We start from the raw sequence: 15,900 nt of genomic DNA on the forward strand, positions 1-15,900 counted from the left end.
TGTGTTTTTTTAATGTTCTGGGAGTTACTCCATGCTCAGTGTTTTTGGTGAGCCATAATATTTGAAGCCATAAATTCCTCTGAGGTGCTTTGTATTTTGTGGGAGGTTTTTGTTGCTTGTCTCTACTGTTTGCTTTGGGTTTCCCTGGATACTTTTTCTCGTAAAGTAAAAAATAAATTTTCTAGTAAAATCTGAGAGTTGACCTTCTTTCAGTTGAAATCATGTTTTGATATCAGATCCACATTAATATAGTGGAAATGTAGGGGAAGTGTTGTGTAGTTGTATGGTTAGATCTTAGGGTTTTAGTGAAAGTGTGTCCCTGAGACTTGGTCTTTACAAGTGCCTCTTAGACTCTTGTTCCCATTAGCTAAGAGAATAGAGGAAGCTAGTGTTGGGTCCCTTCCTCTGCATAGAAATCTGAAGGGGTCTAGATTTGGGTATTTTCCTTTCCCCGGGTCAGCTATGCTGTGGTCAAACCCAAAGTGCTTGCTCTGCTAACATAGTTTTCCTTGAGGGAAGGATCTTTTCAGGAGAACAGAGGGTACTGGGTGTGTTCCAGATGGTTGCTTCTCTAATCTTCCACACAGAAGTTGAACAACTTTTCCTTGACCTTCATCGTGACAATGTGGTGGGGCTACTGAAGGTCAATCATAGATGTGTGGAAACCCCCACCAGAATTATCCCTCTCCTGGAGACTTTCACCTTCCATCCATGCTCACAGGAACTCCAGAGATTTTTCAGTCTTGGGGAACATTTGCAGCCCAGATCCTGGCTCGTGCAGACTCTTATACTTTTGAGGCTGTGAGTGTTCTGTATTCATCTGTCTCTCCAGTTTTTGTGGTGGCAGTTTGCCTTGAGATCTCAGTTCTTTGATTGATTTTTGAAGAATTATTTATTTTCAGCTTGTTCAGCATTTCTCTTATTACAATGACAGGAGTGATGATGTCTAAGCTCTATATATATCAGACCACAAACTGGAAGACTGTTAATCTTTCTAATAACAAGTAACCTTAGCTTGTTCCCTCTGCAAATAGCTCCCTTTCATACCCTATTGTTGGAAAAATGAGGAGATATAATGAGCTACTTCCACTGATTTTTAAAAATAGGTTGTCAGGAGTTGCTCAGGGATTTGTCACATCATAGAATGAAATCCTGATTTGTTATCAGTAGTTATAAAGCCAGGCCCATATTCCTTGTGTAAGATACATATGTACATGATTTGCTTCACATGATAAAAGAAAAAGTTAAAACAGAAATAACTATGTTAGACAAGATGAAATGCATGGAGTGCAGTAGGAATGTCCAGCCTGCTCCAGTCAGAAAGGTATTTGAGCAGCAACAGTTCCAATAGGCACGGATGAATCTTCCTGTGTATACCCACCCTGGGACCTCTGTTATCCTGGGCTGTATCCTTAAACCCCAAACACATTGTCATATGCAGTTGTCAGTCCTTCTAGCCATCAAGCTTTGATGCTCTCTCTACCCTGTTAACTGGTCCATAGGAAATATGAAACAGCTCCAGCCCCCATGTCACCCATTATCCAAATCAGTGCTTTTCCACACTTGTTTTACAGAGCATAGGCACATGAGAATTATGCGGGGAACAGGTACAAGTTTTTATGATAAGTTCTAGAGAAGACACATGGGTTCTGGGTAGAAAATAGGTAGAGGGGAGGGGACAAACTTAGTCAGAAGGCGTCCTGCCACATCCAAGTCTGGAGGCAAATGGGACATGAGCACTTCCATCAACTGTCCTTTGAGGACTGTGACCACAGGGATTGAACCACAGCCTTAAATCACCCACCTTTGGGAAAAATTGCAGGAGAGGAAATGGGGATGGAATGCTGTTACTGTGGTCACTCAGTTGGCTCCAGGATTACAAAGGTCAGGGCTAGGTCTTCATTTCTTATCTAAACAAGGCCCACACATGGTCCAGCCTGAGAGGAAGATGGACATTGACCAATTTCAAGGGAGCTATTCACTGAGGATGAGCACTTGTCTCTTAGCTCCCAAAGAACCAGATCCAACCATGAAGGAAAATATGGTCAATGGCCCAGATGTTTTTGGTCTAACAAGCCTGGGATAGAGATGAGGGATCCTACTGGTGAGGCTGTTTCTTGTTATGTCCACCACAGCGATAGGACTGTTAGGAGTAGAGACCCAGGAAAACACCCCCTTAGAGGTAGGCCATGGTGCTGGGCCCTCAGCTTAAGACAGTGGACGATGACATGGCCAGCCCATGGGCATGTGATTTGAGAGGCAGTAGTGTCTCCAAACACAGTGTTATTTATGGAGTTGACCTCAACGTCAGAGCCTGGCTGGAGAGCCATTATACATGTAACATACAAAAGTATGAATTGACAATGTTATCCTATAAGGCTTCTGGCCAACAGACTTAACAATAGTTAAGTTTCAAGGGAGTCGAAATGTGGATATGTGTATTTTCCTTTTACTGTCAGAGTCACTGTCCCTAACCTAATAATGCCATTATTCTAGGAACAAATGCATATGTAGAACTGTTTCTCATCATGTCCATTATTTCTAAGCTGGAATACTGCATCATTTCTCATCTGGAATACTGCAATGACCTCTTAATCTCCCTGCTTCTACTCTCACCCACCTTCAGACTGTTCTCAACAGAGCAGCCAGAGCAAATTTTTAAAATGTTTTGTCACCGATTGAAACATCCGTGTGTGAGAATTGTTTTGTTTCGTTTTTTTGTTTTGTTTTGTTTTGGTTAGGTTTTTTTCTGAATGAGCAGGGACTATGAGCAAGAAATCCATAGAATTTGTAGAACAAGTTTCTTGGCTAGTTTTGTGTTTAATAGCTAATAAGCTTTAGATATGTGTCAAGAAAAGAAAAAAGTAACATCATGTCACTCTTCGGTTCCATAACCCTCCAGTGTTATTACTGACACATCCAAAGCCCTTATGGTCTTTAAGGTGTGAAATGTGCCCTCCACCTCCTTCCTGATTCAAGGACTTTGCTCCTTATGTTCCCTCTATTAGGAACACTCTTCCTCCAGATGTATTTATTTATCATTGCATCCCCTGACCTGAAAGTACGCCTTACGAGTTCATTTTCTTCACTACCTCATCAGCAGTGTCTAAACGAGTGGCGTACTAGGCACCCCACAGTGCCATTTTATATGCTACCGGTAAATAGGAACTGATTCTGGCTTTGCGGCTGAAAGGCGCGGCACACGTGGAAGGGAAGACGACTTTGCTAGAGCAAGGAATGTGACTTCAGGGAGTCTCTCAGATGGAGAAAGGCAGCCTGTCCCCCAAGCTGATTGATTGCTCTTCCCGCCCTAACCAGGTCTCCTCCTCAGACTCCACCACTTCGAGAGTCCTCTGGAGTCAATTGGCTGAACTCTCTGAGCCCTTTCATCCTCCCAGCCAATGACAGGGCAAAAACTCTGCGGGAGGCGGGGCCAGGGTTCCCGCGATGCTGAGAGACTCCTGAGGGGATGCTCCGCCCCTCCAGGGCACAGAGATTCCGAAACCTCCAGATGCCTAGAAGGGCCCGGGGGTCAAGTTGAGAGTTAGTGGCGAGTCAGTGACGCAGTTCCGTCTCCGCTGTGTTCCGAGATGTGAGTCTGGCGCTTTCGACGAGAGGTATGCGGCAGCCTGGCGTTGGGGTTCGGTCAGTGTTCTGGGAGAGGGTGGGTGACACCGGCCGGGACCCAGGCCTCCTTCAGCTCAGCCCCTGCGGCGACGGGGAGGAGGTCTCTCAAGGGGTAGTCGAGGGCCTCTCCCTCCCCTCGTTCGGCTCTGTCCCGTTGTCTGGGGTCTCATCTCCCACACCGCGTAGCAGCTCGCTCTGATAGGGCTGACAGTGGTTATACAATTTTGCCGTCCCCGCCCCTAGCCAGCAGGCCGCCCTGGCAATAGCGGTCTAGAGTCCAGCCAGGCTGCACGGACTCCACAACCCCAATTTGAATCGAATACCAGTCCAGTCCCCGTTGTGTTCCCAGTGAGCAACCGAGTTTTGCAGGAGATTACTCGTTTATTCATTCAGTACTTACTGAGCACCTACCACTGACTGCTAGGTCCTGGGGGTGACAGTGTGTACAAAGCAAAGGTGTTTTCTGGTAGGCAAGAAATGGAACAAGCTTGAAGGGCTAGAAGCCGAGTCTGGAAATCTGGAGAGGTTGAAAACACAAAACAGATTTTGAGGGCTAGTAATCCTAAGAACTAGGTAATCATTAAAAATAAACAAAGAAATAAGAAAACATTCACTTTTCATCCTCCCTTTAGAGACTTAATTTTTCCTCTCTAAAGACACTTGACTCAAAGTTCCCTTCTCATCTCCCTGCTGCAAACTTTGGCTGGAAAGCAGGATTGCAGGTGGAATGCATTTTGCAGTTAGAGAAGGATATGGAGACTTAGATGTCAAACAGAACAGGTGAGAAGGAGCAGCTGTAGTTTGATGGAATGAGGATTACCTTTAGATACAGAAGATTTGCCTCTTACCAGCCATACTACCTTTGGCATGTCATTCAATCTCTGGGAGCTGCATTTCCCCATCTTCAGAATGGGAATGATCATCCTAGCTTTTCATAGTTCTATAGGAAAGGAAGTTACCCAGGGGTGGGATACTGCCCTGAGTGTCTGCTTGGAGTTGATCTCAAAGAACGCAGTCTCTCTTCTGTTTACAGCGATAGGACACCCCCTTAGGAACTTCCTCACCAAACCCTAGGAAGAGATCAGGCAAGATTTTTGTGCTGGGCAGATTCTTCGGACTAAGGCTCTGCTGGCCAGGTGAGACCTATACTGTGAAATTAGTTATAATTTGACAGGAATCTTCTGACTAGAAGAAGAACCATGGCTGAAAGGGAGCATTTCTGTATGGCTATTTATTGAGGACAAGAGAACCAGAGGAGTAGGAGTGAGCCTTCTGGACCTTGAGGAGTACAGTTTAGGGATGAGAGGAAAGGTAATATAGTTGAACTCAAATCTTGGTGTTAGGAGACTTGAATTTGAGCTGCAGTTTTCTTCTAAGTTTGTTTCCCCATCACACTTCGATAGAAGACAGGGAGATCTGGGTGATTCCTTCCAGCTCTGACATTCTGAGAATCTCTGAGTATTTAGACTAAGTCAGCTGAGTATTGGAGCCCCTGGATGGCCCTGTTGAGACAGCATTGCCAGGACTCTATATATACCGTCATGGTGTTCAGATAATATGAAGTACGAAAGGGATGAACAAGTGGAGAAGGGTTGGTGGTAGTCATGTGTGAAGGGTGCAGTTCTTATCACCCCTACACCCAGATAAAATCAGAACCTTGAACTTGTTTAAGATTTCAAATCACACAACATTTACTGAACCTTCTTTGCACTAGGTACTTTATGGAATTCCATCCATGAACACCATGGGCCTTGCTTTCAGGGGCTTAGAGCTTAATGTGTACTTGTGAGGAGAAGTGACAGAGACATACATCCAATTCTAGTATAAGGCAGCCCTAGTTTATATTACAGATTTGTTACTGTGTTCTTTTTAAGTACAGAAATTTCTCTATGGTCAGATGAATTAGAGGTGAAATTAAAAAAGCATGGAAGAAGGGGAATGAGTTGGGAGACAACTTTAGGAATGCAGGATGGGTGACCATTAGAGGGTCTGCCACTCTCTAGGTGTCCAATAAGTGTTTGCTGAATGAATGAACAAACAAATGGGAAATGAATGAACAAATGATAGGAAAAAGAATGATGAAATCCAGGAATTTCCAGGAAAGCATAAACTTGTATTAGAGTGGATACGGAGGATGACTGAAAGAAAGAAATTCAAGGTTATCAGATCCAGTTCTGAATATCAACAATGGTAATGTCACTAAGAAAGATGAAGATGTAGGAAAACGCTTTAGATGAGAAGAAGAAGAATATGTCAGGAATGCGAATTTGAGAATAAGAATAAGCGGGTACAAAGGAAGTTATGCAAATCTGTTAGCTCACTGAGACAGATTTTGGTTAGAAGAGCAGGAAGGGAAAAAGAGAAATGCACAAGGATGTGCCATAAGGAAGCCCAAGGTGATTCTGGGGGAACTAAGAGGGAAGCAAGACTTATCAGATCATCTGCTTTTGTTATGACGTCAGGCTTTGCTTTATGTGCCTGAGATCAAGGAGTCCCCTGATAATTTTCTCCCAGTTCTTTTTAAATCTTTTTTTCTCATTTCAGTTTTTATATTTTATTCATCTGTCTGTCTGGAATTTTTCAGGTATTCCCTCTTATTCGTCACTGTATTGCAGCTAATCAGTAACCAAGGGCCATGTGACTGCTGCTCACAGAAACCCAAACAGGCAGGTAATGCTGGTGAGTTGAAGGAATACAACCTCCCAAGGTTTTCGGACACCTGGAGAGTGGCAGACCCTCTGATGGTCCCCCATCCTGCATTCCTAAAGTTTTCTTCTTAACTCATTTCCCTTCCTCCATTTTTTTTTTTTCACCTCTAATCTATTCTGGGCTAATCTTCCTAAATCTTTTTTTTTTTTTAAAGAAAACAAATTTAATTGAAGTATAGTCAATATACAATAGTATACCCTAAAGCGTTATTTTCCTAATTCCACTTTTAGGTATGATGATATGAAATCTATTGTCCAGATTGGAATATTTTCATGAGTTAAGGGGACCACTATTAATAATGATGCTGGAATGATGCTGGTAACTGTATTCTTGACAAGTGAAAGTGAGAGTGGAGAACAGCAGAGTAGAAAAAAGAATATAGAGTGGGGGAAGATAATGAGGATGGTTAATACTTGTTACCCATTGACCATTGAATTATACCCATATGTGCTCCATAATTTCAGTGTTCTGGCTCAATCACTTCATGCAACTTAATTCTTTCATCTGTTCATTCAAAAAATTTTCTTTTGGTGCCTATTGTGTACTTGGAACTGTGCTAGATTATGGGAAGACAAAGGTAAACAAAATGGACAAAATTCCCACCATCCTGAAGCTACGTGATAGTGTAATCACCCACTTATTTCTGAGTACGCTGGCCCTGTGCAAGCTTCCTTTTTTTTTTTTTTCCCTTTTTTCTTTTTTTTAAATCTTCCCCTCCCTCACAAGATTGTTTTTGAGGAAACCATTCCTTCATGTTCTGGAACACAGCCAAAGGTTTGCCTTCTTAAAACACCTTTCCCCAAGTATTCTGGGCCCCAGTAATTGCCCCCTTCCCTAATACCATTTACTTTTTGATTGGGTACTTTGTAAATCTTAATTTGGTCTCCTCATTTTTCATGATTAACCCCACTATAAGCTCCTTAAATGTAGGTTTGATACTTCATGCTTGTATTGGTATGCTCAGTTTGCTATAACAAACTTCCACAGACTGGGCAGTGTAAACAACAGAAATTCATTTTCTCACAGTTCTGGATCCTGTAAGTCCAAGATCAAGGTGACCACCTAATTCAGTTTCTGGCAAGAACTCTTCCTGCCTAATAGATGGCCACCTTCTTGTTCTTTGCTCATATGGCCTTCCTTAGTTTGTTTAGGGGAAAGGAGGCAGGAGTGGAAGCAAAAGTGAGGTCTCTCACGTCTTTTTATAAGGACACACTAATTTATCAGACCAAGCCCTTATGATCTCATTTAACCTTAATTACATCCTTAAAGGTCACATCTTTAAATATAGTCACATTGGGCGTTAGAGCTTCAATGTGTGTTTTGGTGGGGGAAAGGGGAAACATTCAGTATGTAACCATGCTTTATTTTATTTATTTATTTTTTTACATTCACTAATGGTCTTTATTGCTTTGTGACAGAGCCATGTAAATACCTGGCTATTAACAGTTTCCATAGACACCTTTTTCCTGAAAGCCATGAGACTTATCTTTTCTATAGCAGCTTTTAACAACAGAATAGTTACTATAATAGTTAGCTGAGAAGATTTAGATCAGTCATGTCTAGAAATGAGACATGCTGGGGCTGGCTTCAAGGTATTGTCTCATTCTGAATCTCTAAAATATTTTGTTCTAGTAATTATGTGGATCCTCTAAAGTCATATCCCAACTTTTTATAAGAAATACCATAAAAATAATTAAAATATAATACAAGTTAGCAGAAGATAATTTGCTAGCAACATGAGAGACCTCTGTAACAGTAAATACATAAACTTACCCACCTGTTCATCCATCTGTTCATTCATACCACAAATAATTATTTTCTACTTTTCTGTAATAATACTTTTTATTATTTTTATTATTTTACCTGCTAAATCCAAACAAGAAATGTGTACAGAGTAGAATGCTCAATAATTATGCTTTAAGACATGTATAAAGAAAAGAGTTTCAGAGAAGATTACAAATGGAAAAGAAAGAACCATCAACTGTCTCAGAAAACTCTGGAAATGGCTTAACTTACTGTTCCACTCTGCTCTGCAGGCCCCTGGCTTCTCACTGAGTTTCCACCTCTTTGATTAGGAGAGGTAGTATGAGTTGTGAGTATACTTCAGGATCTAGCAAGAATCCACCCCTCCCCACTGTTTTCTTTGCCTCCTGTTTATATTTTGAGCACAGATTCTTATATTTGTGTCCCTGTATAGCATCAATGGCACCTATATTCCTGAAATATGAACTGTAACCTCATTTGGAAGTTCTCTTCCTTTCTTGCTGGTCTTGAGCACTCACCCTTAGATATGCTCCTCCTCCAGAAATTGTGACTCAGCTTGTTGAAAAGCTGTGAGACAGTGGAAGCTGGTCAAACGTTTTTGAAAAGCAGTAGGCATCACTGCAAAACAATTTCATTCCCTCTGACCCAATAATTCCTTTGTGGAACTTTTATCCTAAGAATATATTTCAGTAGGAAGAAGACTTTGTGTAAAGTGATCATGATAGCATTATTGAAGTGGTTAAGTAGCAGGGAGCAACAAAAATGTTGAATGCTAGCAAAATTGTGGGTAAATTATAACAACTTCAATTGGTAGTGTATTATATAGTCATAAAATGGTCTTATGATTAAATAGCAATGTGGAAAATTACATATGGTAGGATGCAAAATTATATCTACTGTATACTTGCAACCATATATAATCTAAGTATGGACAAGTTTGAAGAGGAATATAGTAAAAGGAACATTAATTATGTGTTAGTATCATGGAGTCATTTTTCTGTTTTCTTTTATGACCCCAATCCCCTCCAGATTTGAGGTATGCTAGAGTTACCTATATATCCCCAAAGTAGAAATAATTAATTGTGGTATGAATGAACAGACGGATGAACAAGTGGATAAGTTTATATATTTACTGTTATAGAGGACTCTCATTTTGCTATATACATACATATATGACATATATTACATACCTATATTACCTATGTATTTTATGTCAAACTCACTGAGAAGTTCCTGCTCATTCCTGACATCGGTTTCATGTATTAGCATCTTTTGGTTGTTCTGTCTACTTTCACCCTTTTGTCAAAGTTAGATACTTTGTATCACGCAAAGTCTTATCAGAGCATGACCTTACCCTGCCATGTTTTAGCTAGCCCTGTTCCCCAACTCAGCGTTTCTCGTTTGCACAGTAGATTGGGTGATAGTTCATCAGAGGGATAGCTTGGTGAGAAGCAGACAGAATGAATGAGCATATGTAGCTGGATCCAGCTACAGAGTAGTCCCTAGAAAGTAGGTTATTGTATGATTAGGCTCCAATAGGCTCTGTTACTTGAAGAACAGTGTTACCCCTTACTAAGACAGGGCTTAAGAACAGAGATGTAAACGGGCCTCATACCTGGACATAGAGCAAAAGATGAAATCTTAGTCATACCCTAAGACAATTGCAGTTGCTGGTTTATGAAACAATTCTTGAGCATCTATTCTGTGCCAGCCATTATATCATTGGTATTAGGGGAATAGGTCAGCAAGAACTAAAAGCCAAACTGTTTTGGAGAGCTACTGAGCTAAGGATCTTTAAGTTAAGTTTTTCTAGGGACCAGATGAGGAGTTTGATGGCTCTAATCCTGGGAGTAGATGTGAGACAGGAGGAAACAGGGTGGATTTTATATTACTCATTGCTTACCCTGATGCTGGACTTTTTGGGTTCCCCTCTTGTCTTTCCATAAGCCTTTATTTACTTCGGCATCTGGGTCTACCCTCATTTTTTTTTTTCATCTTATTTTTGATCAGTTCCCCCTGTCTTTGAACATTTCCTCTTGTTTGTGAGACCCTGTGATGTATTACATCTTGTGGTCTTTGGATAGAGAATAAGTGAGACCCTGTGGTGTGAAATTCTGCTGTATACCACATCTTGTGATCTTTGGATAGAGAATAGGTGACAAGTGCAATTTCTGTTTCTTCTGTTAGATGGTGGAACTGAGGAGGTGTTGATCCCAAAATCACTCCTAAAAACGTGAGAATCTTACACTTTGAAGAGAAACACAGAGGTGTTTCCAGGGAAGTAAAAATTTAGAAAGCTCTTCTGAAGAGGAAGAGAAGATTCAACAGGCCATTGTGATGCTTCAAGCAAGAGAAAATGAGAAAGACGAGAAGCTTCAGGCATAAGATAGTTAAAGACAATAAAACACTTACAGAAGTGAGTGAGCATGAATATGAAAAAGATGGTAGTGAGTGCTTGGATCCTGCAATGAATATGAGAATTCAGGCTGAAAAGAAACAGTATATATGTACTGAGTGTGGGAAAGCCTTTAGTCAGAGTGCAAATCTTACAGTACATGAGAGAATCCACACAGGAGAGAAACCCTATAAGTGTAAGGAATGTGGAAAAGCCTTCAGTCATAGCTCCAACCTTGTTGTTCATCGGAGAATCCACACTGGACTGAAGCCCTACACATGCAGTGAATGTGGGAAATCTTTCGGTGGTAAGTCTCACCTCATTCGGCACCAGGGAATCCATAGTGGGGAGAAAACTTATGAATGTAAGGAGTGTGGGAAAGCCTTTAGTCGGAGTTCAGGTCTTATTTCACATCATAGAGTTCACACTGGGGAGAAGCCCTACACTTGTATCGAGTGTGGGAAAGCCTTTAGCCGTAGTTCAAACCTTACTCAACATCAAAGAATGCACAAAGGAAAAAAAGTTTACAAATGTAAGGAGTGTGGGAAAACATGTGTTTCTAATACAAAGATTATGGACCATCGGAGAATTCACACAGGGGAGAAGCCTTATGAGTGTGATGAGTGTGGAAAAGCTTTCATTTTAAGGAAGACCCTTAGTGAACATCAGAGACTTCACCGTAGAGAGAAACCTTACAAATGTAATGAATGTGGGAAAGCTTTTACTTCTAATCGAAACCTTGTTGATCATCAGAGAGTTCACACTGGAGAAAAACCTTATAAATGTAATGAATGTGGCAAAACCTTCAGGCAGACTTCTCAAGTTATTCTACATTTGAGAACGCACACTAAGGAAAAGCCCTTTAAATGTAGTGAGTGTGGGAAAGCCTATCGTTACAGCTCACAGCTTCTTCAACACCAGAGAAAACATAATGAGGAGAAAGAAACATCATAAATAACATATATTGTTGGTAGTAGGCCTAATTGCTACTTTTTGGAAAAACAATTTTTCATTATTCTTGACCTTAATTAAATTTCTATGACTCTATACAGGGAAAGTAACCAGAAGCAGACAAAGATGATCAGAGGGATATTCATACTGGCATCATATATAACTGAAGGAAGAGAACTAGATTTTCAGTAGCATAGGGTTTAAATGAATGGTGGTCTATCTACATGATGTTTTTATAGCCGTTATAAACATTTTTAAAGAATAATGCCATGAGGAAAATTATTTGTATAAAATGGAAGATAAAGAGAAAACAAATTTGATCCAAAATTTTTTTTGATGCAAATTTTTTAAAAACATGTACCTATAGGAGAAAAATTTGAATGAAATAATACCAAACCAAAACGTTAACAGTGATTATCGTTGGGTGGTAGGATTATAGGTGATTTCTATTTTCTTTATACTTTTCTATGCTTTTTAGATTTTCTACAAGAATATACTACTTTTATATTCAGGAAAGAAGTACAGTATTTTTTAAATACAATAATTTCATGTTCATTTTCACTCATCAGTGTTATGAAAGGCATGTAGAACATGGGCCCTAAACTCATGGGATTCCACCCTAATACTGGCACTTGGTAGTGGTGGAAGCATGAGCAAGTCACTTCCTTTAAGAGCCTGTTTCCTGTTTGTTAAATAATAAACATCAGTTGTTGGTCTTTTGCTGTTTTAAAATAAGCTGACATTTTTAAACTCTTAGGCTAAAAGAACAACAAAAATTTACCACATTCTCCTCTCCCACGGTTGTGAGATCTGCAGGTAATAGAGACTTCATATTTTCGATATATATTTACAAAACCAGAAAAAATAACCCCTTATGAAATTGAAACAATTGCAGGTACATAGTCTGTAAAGATGCACTCAGCATAATCTAAAACGAGGGGAAGACTCTGACTTCTCATCTATAATTTGGTATCTTAAATTTCGGACTTTGGGATCAGAGTATGTATTCTGATCCCAGATCTGCCACGCACTAGCTTGTCAATTATGGACAAGTCACTTAACTGCATTGAGCCTTAGACTTATCTGCAAAAGGGAATAACTACCTACTTCACAGGGTTGTGAGGATTTAATGAGATAATTCATGTATTATTTGATAAGACTGGCATATAATAAATGAAAATAGCTCAACTGTGGGACATCAGAGCAGTGTTTCTAAACTCTTAGGAAAAGTTTTACCTAAGGTAGCATTTAGGACATTTTTAGGTGTAATGAGCAAAATATCAAGAACTAGTAGCTAAAACATTAAGAACATTGATTGTTTACTTATGGGGAAGTCTAGAGGTAAGCATTCCCAAATTTGGTTTGACAACTGAGCAGTTCATCAAACTTAGGTCTTCATTCCAAAATTTTTAGCATATTGGATTTCGTTTTTTGCAGTCTCCCGGTTGTAAGATGTTGGCCATAACTGGGAACTCTACTCTTCACAACTCTTTCAGATTCAGGAAGTGAGGAAAGGAGCTAAGGCTTTCTGATCTATTTGCCTTCTCCCTTATATCGTTGAGGAAATGTTTCTTGGGAGAAGGGAGGGATGCTGTGCAGTCAGTGCTACAGGTGCTCACTAGCTTCCTCTGCCTTTATGTCTGGGCCTTTGAGAAGGCCTTAACCGATTTTCAGCGTTTTAAACTCTGAGTCCTTAGCTCAAGATCCCACGGGGAACACTTAGAATCTGCCCATTCTTAAATGCAATCACCTCTCTTTCTTCATATATAGTGAATTCTTAAGCCTAATGCCATTTGTCTTATGCACATGGTGATTATTCTTATCCCATTCAATCTTTTAACATTTGTACAAGAAAATTGAGTCTCATTGAGGTTAGGTGACTCAGTAGTTAGTGCTTGGAGGCAGGATTTGAACTCAGATCTGAGTTTTAAGTCCATGCTTCCTTCATGATACCAAAGTGCCTCTGCCCACCATAGCAGTTCTGTATGTGAGTGGGAAATCAGTTGGGACTCTCCTAAGTAGACGCCTCAATGAAAGGTAATTGTATCTGGATAATCATTTGATCATGGTTTCATAAGGAAGATGCTGTCTTCTCTGAGTTCAATTTATGGCTTATCTCTGCACCTTGTAATTTAGTTTTAAGAATTATATATTTCTTCCTTGCTGTTATTGGAGACAAGCAGAAGGTTGTAAAGGGTATTGTGTGAAAAGGGTTTGGTTTTGTCCTATTTTGATAGGATAGTGGCTTATATTCAGTTTTGGGATGTTATAATCCCTCTTTGCATGGTTATTCAAAACAAGGTCTAGAGGTTAGTCCCTCTTTGTATAGTTACTCAAAACAAGGTTTGCTGCATTCAGGGATAGGACTGTTTGGTAGGCACTTCCCCAAGAGTGGTTGGACATGAGGGTAGGATAACCCACATGAGGCAGTGGGTTACATTACTGTAGTACTAAGTGTCCTTCCACCATTTTTCCCTTGTCTTGTGTCCTTTTAAAATTAAGGGAGGTGTTTGTAATTAGTATCCCATGCCTTTTGTCTCGCCAGCCATCCTCACCCGCTGATTACCTCTGTGGAAACTCCCCATGACTAATGTCTACTGGTGGCCAAAACTAAGAAAACAGGCAGTTGGCTTATTATATAACTATCAGAGTTTATTTTTTGAACATTTATTATCACCAAGCAGAGTTGTTGATATTTCCTATGTTGCCAAGCAGGTATTCTGAGATACTTTCCTATCACTGTCTCATAGCATCTGAGATTCTTTCAAATAGGCTTTCTTTTTCATCTTAAAGATTTTTGTGATCTTCAAGAGTAAATACCTTTGGAAGGATACTGTGTCATCTCAAACCCAGCAATCTGAATACAGATCTTCACATATCTTGCCCCAGGCAAGGTAAGATAATAAACCCTCACCCATTTTCTAGTCTGATACCTGTCTTGAGCTGCAAGAGTAAATGCTGTAAGTGGTCCCCATGCCCTTTCAGACGAATATTCTGCACTATAATTTGAACTGATTATCCACCTTCCTCCAGGGGTCTTTCAAAACCACCAGCTGTTAACTTCAGTCAGAGTTTAATTATGCAGTTCTTACCATACTTTTAGGCCTTTAAAGATGCACCCTGGATTCAGGGTCTCTTTGTGTTTTTTCCAGCATCCTGTGCTAATGGAAACCTGGTTGTTCCTTAATAGCAGTGCTTCTTCTGCAGCACCTCATTTGTTAGTTTTTGTCTCCCTCAACCCATTTTCCTGTCTTTACTGCTATTTTTTCTCTATTCTCCATCAACCCAGCTCATCAAAAACCCAGCTCTTTTGAAATATACATCGCTGGATTACTGTGTATTACCCAGGACTGTTCTTGTTATCTGCTGGCTTCCTGTGCACTCACACTTACTCATTTATGTCTTTAGTACCCTGAATATTCTGGAGGAATATAAAGAGGTGATATTTTTAGCCATAGACATCCTGGTTATGTAGAATTGCTCTTGTGTAGAATAGAGATATATATGTCCTCCTTTTAGTTGAGATAATGTGAAATAAAATCTCATTTTATATAGCTTGATTAAAGAGAAATATGAAAGACAAAGAATTAAGCATAGAGAGAAGAATGTCTTCCTAGGTTTAGAGATACTTTTTATTGATGGTATGTACTGTATTAGTTGTTACTTGGAACTGAGAAGAAAATCAAAACCAAAAAGGGCTTTAAATTCCATAAGAACTAAATTTGATTTCAGTTCTGTAACCTCAGTGACAGACTTCCTTTTTTAAATTTTTCCATTAAATATAAATAATTCCATTTAATATAAGTGAATAAAATAGTATGCTTGCATTGTTCGATTGTTTTCAGAAACTAGACTGTCTTTAATCACCTGATGTTATAAAGCTGTTTTTGCAGGACATAGTTATAGTATCTCCAATAAATCTGTTATTATTGTTAGAAATACCACTGAATTTTTTTTCTTGTTGCTTCCTTTGTTCAGAGTGGGAAGAAACACTTCAGTTTGCTTTTCTTTAGGCAGCTGTTTTTTGGAATGAGCTGATTTGGCTTATTTCTGATTTAAACACAACATGCAGCTTGTTATTTTCATACTTCTACATAAACAGGAGCTTTTTAGCCAATAGAAAGTGTCTTGTAATTTCCTTAAAGGACTTGTACAGCCTATTATTGTCCCAGCTCCTTTTTTTGGCCCCATCTGTGTTTCAAATCTTTACTATTATGTAGACCTTAGATGGCTATATAAAACCAGCCATGTTCCCTGATGTCTGTTTCTGCTCCAGAAAGTGGGTTTGTAAGTGGTATAAAGGAGACGGCAGACTCCTTTCTGGGCAACACAGACAATGACCTGACTAGTTCCCACTCTTCCCACTGACCGTTTAAATGCACATGGCACAATTTGACCACAGGGATTGTGTAGACATATAAAAGCTGTAACGTGTCTCTGAAACTAAGACCAGT

At 39.8% G+C, this 15,900-nt stretch overlaps 1 protein-coding gene across 5 annotated transcripts; it reads left to right on the plus strand.

Annotated features, from left to right (window-relative positions):
- The first annotated feature begins 3,539 nt into the window (after positions 1–3,539).
- On the plus strand, positions 3,540–15,395 carry ZNF660 (zinc finger protein 660). Of its 5 annotated transcripts, none has more exons than XM_013050487.2 (4): positions 3,544–3,617; positions 4,661–4,763; positions 6,212–6,306; positions 10,288–15,395. In XM_013050487.2, the coding sequence occupies exon 4, from the start codon at positions 10,457–10,459 to the stop codon at positions 11,447–11,449; it is 993 nt and encodes a 330-aa protein (XP_012905941.1). In that variant the 5' UTR covers positions 3,544–3,617; positions 4,661–4,763; positions 6,212–6,306; positions 10,288–10,456; the 3' UTR covers positions 11,450–15,395. The 5 variants fall into 5 exon arrangements, with proteins under 5 accessions (XP_012905942.1, XP_044919347.1, XP_012905941.1 ...); XM_045063411.1 differs by having other exon boundaries at positions 6,212–6,297; XM_013050488.2 differs by lacking the exon at positions 4,661–4,763 and having other exon boundaries at positions 3,540–3,617.
- Positions 15,396–15,900: the final 505 nt, after the last annotated feature.

The sequence above is a fragment of the Mustela putorius genome, unplaced genomic scaffold, assembly GCF_011764305.1.
Source record: "Mustela putorius furo isolate JIRA1106 unplaced genomic scaffold, ASM1176430v1.1 tig00003850_pilon_pilon_pilon, whole genome shotgun sequence".
Lineage (NCBI taxonomy): Eukaryota > Metazoa > Chordata > Mammalia > Carnivora > Mustelidae > Mustela > Mustela putorius.

Excerpts from the sequence above, each read along its gene's own strand:
- ZNF660 (XM_013050488.2), top strand. The coding sequence starts at position 10,457 with ATGAGAAAGACGAGAAGCTTCAGGCATAAGATAGTTAAAGACAATAAA.